This window comes from Danio rerio, chromosome 8 (assembly GCF_049306965.1).
Source record: "Danio rerio strain Tuebingen ecotype United States chromosome 8, GRCz12tu, whole genome shotgun sequence".
NCBI classification, from domain to species: Eukaryota; Metazoa; Chordata; class Actinopteri; order Cypriniformes; family Danionidae; genus Danio; species Danio rerio.
Window position 1 is genome coordinate 2,805,001 of NC_133183.1, and position 6,341 is coordinate 2,811,341.

General features: G+C 44.1%; 1 protein-coding gene across 1 annotated transcript in view; it reads right to left on the reverse strand.

The window, feature by feature from the left end:
• The window catches only part of dtx1 (deltex 1, E3 ubiquitin ligase), a gene marked incomplete at its 3' end in the record, with an annotated part of 45,463 nt that extends 42,455 nt beyond the window's left edge, over positions 1 to 3,008 (reverse strand). The window contains 1 exon segment of the mRNA NM_001318952.1: positions 2,296 to 3,008. Within this exon segment, the coding sequence (NP_001305881.1) occupies positions 2,296 to 3,008 (713 nt within the window).
• Between the last annotated feature and the right edge of the window lie 3,333 nt (positions 3,009 to 6,341).

Below are 6,341 nucleotides of genomic sequence, written 5' to 3' on the forward strand. Positions count from 1 at the left end.
GATTTATACTTCGACGTCAAACGCAGGCGTTTGCTACGGCGCTGACGCATAGCCCTTCGCCGTGGCCGTTGGCGTCACTGACGTGCACCTCTCAAAAAATTTAACTACACGTCGCAACGACGCGTAGCGCAAGCTCTGTGATTGGTCGGCTTGGTAGTAGGGTTGTAACGGTATGAATTTTTTACGGTATGATAATCGTCTAAAACAATACCACGGTTTGACGGTTTCGCGGTATACGGTATGTTACAAATGTTACAAAATAATAGAACAGTGAAGCAAATTTGACTTTTTCCAAATAATATATTTTTAGTTACTATAAACAACACCACTTACAATGAACAAATAAAAAAATAAGAAAATAATAAATAATGTGTCAAAGTCCAAATAAAGTCCAAATAAACATGGTGCAAATCCTCAGTAAAAAAATAGATATAAATATTTACTATCCTATAAATAGTTACATAACGAAACTAGATTCAATATGGAACATCCTTAGGTTTTATGTGCCAGCATGGATATGGTTGTCTGTGGATATGGATTTGGATATGGTTTTCTGCAATGCAGACAAACAGCTGCACCTTCATTTGCGTCTTTTGAAAACAGCAAGAGCAGCAGTTCGTCTTTGCTGTGTCACTGTTTTGTCATGTTTCTGTGCTGCTGTGCATGCAAAACTACTTAGTATGAGAATTATTTCATGCAAAACTTTTTTGCGTTTTATTTAGCCGCGCATAAATGTATGCCTTTCTCTCATTCCGTGTTGTTCAAAAAGCTCAGTGTTGGTCCACAAACAAAAGTGAAACCTATGCTTATTGGTTGTGATATAGCGAGTTTGAACCAATCTGGGCATGGAGGAGGGACAATGCATCAATGTATCATGTCTGGTTTGTCCGGAGACACAGTGACGAGCGTTTCTTTGTCAAATTAGCGTTGTCAAATTTTGATGACGTAACCGCACTGATTCCGGAGCCTCTGAAAGTCCGCGAATGTTATGTGATACAGCGCTGGAAAGCTGAGATTCTCTTCTTTATGCCAATCTTTGAATTGTATGAATCGGATCAGCGGATCAAAAGTTATTAAACATTTAAGAGCAATACTTATTTTTAGCCGCGGGCGGCTGTCTCTGTCTTTAAGGGTTAAAACCGTTGACATGCAATTGTTTATGGTATGATAATCGTGCACGTTCAAATCGTGGTAGACCGTCATACCGGTATATTATTACAACCCTACTTGGTAGCGCTGACGAGTCTGGGCGGGACCGAGAGCCGCACGAATGGCACGAGCGATTGTTTACAAGTGTGGAGTCCCGTGAAGGAGCTGCTGATGGAAAGTTTTGTTTTGTGTTTACCTCATAGTTAAAGTTGTTGCACGTCCGCCGGTTCCTGCCTCAAAATGAGCGAGTTTGAGCCACTTGTACATCCCGGAAGTGTTCAGGAAAAGCAAAACAGCAGCGAAGAAACTCGACACAGAGGAACATTTACACCTCACTGCCAACTAGCGTTTCGGAAGTGTTAATGCAGACCAACAGAGACAGCACGCAGAAGTATAAATGCACAGCTGCGCACGTTGCATGCGCCGTGGGTTACGCCGGTCACTTGACGCAGAAGTATAAATCAGGCTTTAGTTTCACATTTAGAGTAATACAACTGGGAATCAGTTTTTAATGAATCACCCCTTCTTAAATAAAGTGATTCACGCAAAAGAATCGATTCACTCAAATGAATCAATTTTGAGAGAGAAGGTAAACAAGCAGAAACAGTATCATATAGTCTAAAAGTAAGAACAGAAATAAGAAACTCATGTACCATTTAGGGAAATGTAACCAGGAACCCGTTTTCAATGAATCAGCTTACTCAAATGAAATGATTCACACAAAGGAATCGATTTACTGAAATGAATCAACTTTAAGAGTGAATGTAAACAAGCAGAATCCATATCATATAGGTTAAAAGTAAGAACAGATGAAATAAACTAATGTACCATTTAGGGAAATGTAACTGGGAATCAGTTTTCAGTGAAGCAGCACTCTCAAATAAAATGATTCACACAAATGAATTGATTCACTCAAATGAATCAACTTTAAGAGTGAATGTAAACAAGCAGAATCTGTATCTTATAGTCTAAAAGTAAAAACAGATGAGAGAAACTAATGTACCATTTAGAGAAATGTAACAGAGTCCGTGTACAATGAAGCAGCACTCTTAAATGAAATGATTCACACAAATGAATTGATTCGCTCAAATGAATCAACTTGGAGAACGACTGCAAAAGGACAAGTATAAAACACGTATCTCTTACCCTGCAGGAACGGCTCCTCTGCTGGCCGTCACCGTGATCCGCTGTGTTCCCGGCCGGTTCAGGTTGTTCTGTCCGTTAATAGTGAGCGCGTGATTGGTCGGCAGCGTCACCAATGGGAAGTTCGCTCCATTCATCTCCGCCTTCCCTCCTCCTCCTCCACCCACTGATATGTTGTTATGATTATTATGATGTCCCCTAGCAATGGTCGTCGTGGGCGACCAGAGGGAGGAGCCAGCAAAGGTGTTGCTCTGCCTGACAGTAGAAGTGTTCTGATTGGCTCCGCCCTCTGTTCCGTACAGTTTCCTCCTCTGCTGTAAAGCCAAAATGGCGTTGGATGCTGCGCGGGTGCTGTGGACTAGAAGACACTGCTGGCAGGTGCATGGCGTGCCCGAATTTGTTCCCACAGGCCAGGATTGTGATTTAGGGATGGATCCGGCGATGAGCGGGTATGCTAGATCCATGCGTCTGCGAATGCGGCGCTTTCGTTGGCTCTGCCTGTTGGTTTGAGACATGCTGTCGAAGTCCACCAGGTAGCTGAAGCCCAGAGAGCTCAAATCCAGCCACGGGTGCTGCTTCTCGTAAGCGTTCTGGATGCTAACGCACAGCTCCATATCATACGGTGTCCAGGACCCGCAGTCGTTCTCCCACTCCCAAACAATGCCCTTGCCTGGGGATGAGGATGGGTCGTAGAAGTTGCGTTGAACTGGACGCATCGTGCCTACAGAAAAGAGAGCGAAATATAATGAGATGCAAACGTCAACAATAGACATCAGATAAAAAGTGTCTGCTGAATTCATTAAAGGAGAGCTTTTTACAAGATGTTAAATAAGTCTCTGATGTCCCCAGGCGCCCCCTGCTGGACTCACTAACACTACCGTCAGCAACCTACTTTCCCATGTGCTCTCCCATCCAGGTACTGACAGGGCTCAGCCCTGCTTAGCTTCAGTGGGCGACCAAGTGAAAGTTGCAGAGAGCTAGCTGCCGGCTATCATCATGCCGGCTATCATCTATGATCATCTATGATGACTGATAGAAAACTGTTCTGTCTATTATATTGAATGGCGATTGGAAACAATGTTTCCCATTCGCCTGTCTCGATCGCAGTATTTGTGAAATAATAAACTCTACCCTGCTGAAAAATCCAGCTTAAACCACCCAAGGATGGTTGGCTGGTTTTAGCTGGTTGACCAGCCTGGTTTTAGAGGGGTTTTGGCCAATTCCAGGCTGGTTTCCAGCTATTTCCAGCCTGATCTTAGCTGGTCAGGCTGGAAAGTGACCAGCTAAAACCATCTAAAACCAGTTTGACTATCCTGGTTTAAGCTGGACATAGCTGGTTTTGGCTGGGCTCCCACCCTGTCTAGGCTGGTCAAGCTGGTTTTAGCTGGTCATCTCCCAGCCTGACCAGCTAAAACCAGGCTACAAATGGCTGGAAACCAGCCTGGATGTGGCCAAAACCCCTCTAAAACCAGCTTGGTTGTCTAGCTAAAACCAGCCAACCATCCTAGGCTGGTTTAAGCTGGATTTTTCAGCAAGGTATTGTTTATTGTTTACAATATTTGTGAACAATATATACAACATTTTTATAAGAGATGGGAAGCAGCTGGAAGGGGATCCACTGCGTGAAACATGTGCTCAATAAGTTGGCGGTTCATTCCGTTGTGGCGACCCCAGGTTAATAAAGGGACTAAGCCGAAAAGAAAATGAATGAATAAATGAACATGCAAAATTTTATTGATGACGAAGTCCAAAAAGACGTTAATAACATTAACATCCGTTGAACCATATTTGGTTTGCCTAGATCAGGGGTGGCCAACCCTGTTCCTGGAGAGCCAACTTCCTGCAGATTTCAGTTGCTAGCCATATCAAACACACCTGAACCAATTCACAGCCATGTCCACAGCCATGTCACCCTGCAGCCCAAGACAGCTTACTCACTGAAGCTAAGCATGGCTGAGCCTGGTCAGTACCTGGATGGGAGACCACTAGGGAACACTAGATTGCTGTTGGAAGTGGTGTTAGTGAGGCCAGCAGGGGGCGCTCAACCTGTGGTCTGCGTGAGTCCTAATGCCCCAGTAAAAGTGAAGGGGACACTACACTGTCAGTGGGCGCCGTCTTTCGGATGAGACGTTAAACCGAGGTCCTGACTCTCTGTGGTCATTAAAAATCCCATGGCACTTCTCGTAAAGAGCAGAGGTGTAACCCCGGTGTCCTGGCCAAAGTCCCTTAATCAGCCCTTACCCATCATGGCCTCCCAATCATCCCCTTCCACTGAATTGGCTCCATCACTGTCTCTCCACTCCACCAATAGCTGGTGTGTGGTGAGCGCACTGGCGCTGTTGTCCTGTGGCTGCCGTCGCATCATCCAGGTGGTGCTGCACACTGGTGGTGGTGTGAAGAGACCCCCCCTCATGATTGTGAAGCGCTTTGGGTGTATGACCACACACAATAAATGCGCTATATAAATACACAATACATTACATTACAATTAATTAGGACCTGAACACCAAGTGATAATTACAGGCAGGTGTGTTTGATATGGGTTGCAACTGAATCTGCAGGAAGGTGGCTCTCCAGGAACAGGGTTGGCCACCCCTGGCCTAGATCGTGGCTGTTTCTCAATATCAAGTACGCAGAGTTCAGACTTGATTTTGTACTTGGCAAGATGAGAACTTTGAATTGGAACAGTACTTTGGCGACGGTTGATGACGTTTCACGAGGACACAAGAACACAAGTACAAACATATTGAGAAACAGCCTGTGTGTGCTGGATTGCCTGTGTCACACCATAGACTGTAAAATATATGGACGTAGTATCCGTGACGTCAACCATAAGTTTCTAAAGAGCGCAAAAGAAGCCACAAGTAGGCGCGGCCAACCGTTGACATTTTGGTCACGCATCATTACACCCACGGCGGGATACCAAACAAGGGCAAAGAGGCGGAGAGTGGGCGGAGCTACAGACACCTGCTGGCATTTTGCTTGGACCTGGTTCAGACACACTTTACTTTGCGAGAACGCTTAATACTTTTACTCGTTTGTGTTCTGACCACTTGTGCTTGGCTGTACACTATATCAATAAAATGTTTAGACTTTTAAAAACACTGCTGTAACACATTGAGCCACTAAACATTGTTCTTATGACGTTTTTCAACAGGAGGAAAACGCGAATTACTTCCAAACACTTCAGATATAGTGTGTGTTAGTTACTGTAAGACTATTGATGAAATCCAGCATAACACTGTATGACAACGCTTCAGATGACTGATCTAGAGCCTACAGCTAATCAATCTGACAGATTCTGGAGTGCATTACAGCTCTAAATATAAATATAAACGATAAATGATCTTAAATAAAACAAAAACATGTATAGAGATGGTATATACGTAGATATATCTTTACTCGCATGGGACACAGAGGCCACGTGAATGGTTTGTGAGCACAATTAAGTGCACTCAGCATGCCATGCCATCTAATAATTGTGGGAAACAAGTCCAAAAGGCAGTTGACTGTGTAAAGCCACACAAAACAACACAGAAATACGATAAATATGCCGAGTTCAGTGGCTAATCTGCAGGATTCAGCTGAGGTGACGTGACGGCGACCAACAAGACCTAGCTGTCACTCAAGTGGCCACGCCCTTAATTATGCAAACTTAATATAACTTAATATAAAGGAAAAAAATTCACCCCCCTCACAGTTGTCATGAAGGGTAATATTAGCTGTATTAACCAAAATCTTTTTTTGTAGCAGGCTGTAAACACCTTTATTCTGCTGTAAAGTTGGCCATTCTAACAGTGGGCTCAATTGAAATTTGCTCTGTTTTGGAGCCAGGAGTGGCCAGGACTAGCGGAATTTCAGATGAATTGCAGTTTTAGTTACTTCCGTATTGACTTCCTGAGAGAGAGCGGGAGGTTGCCGCTTGAGTTCAAGTGATCATGAAGACACTGATTAGTTTGTTCAGGTGTGTTTGACTAGTGTTGGAACAAAACTCTTTAGGGACACCGGCCCTCGAGGATCAAGTTTGCTCATCCCTTGTGTAGGTGAAA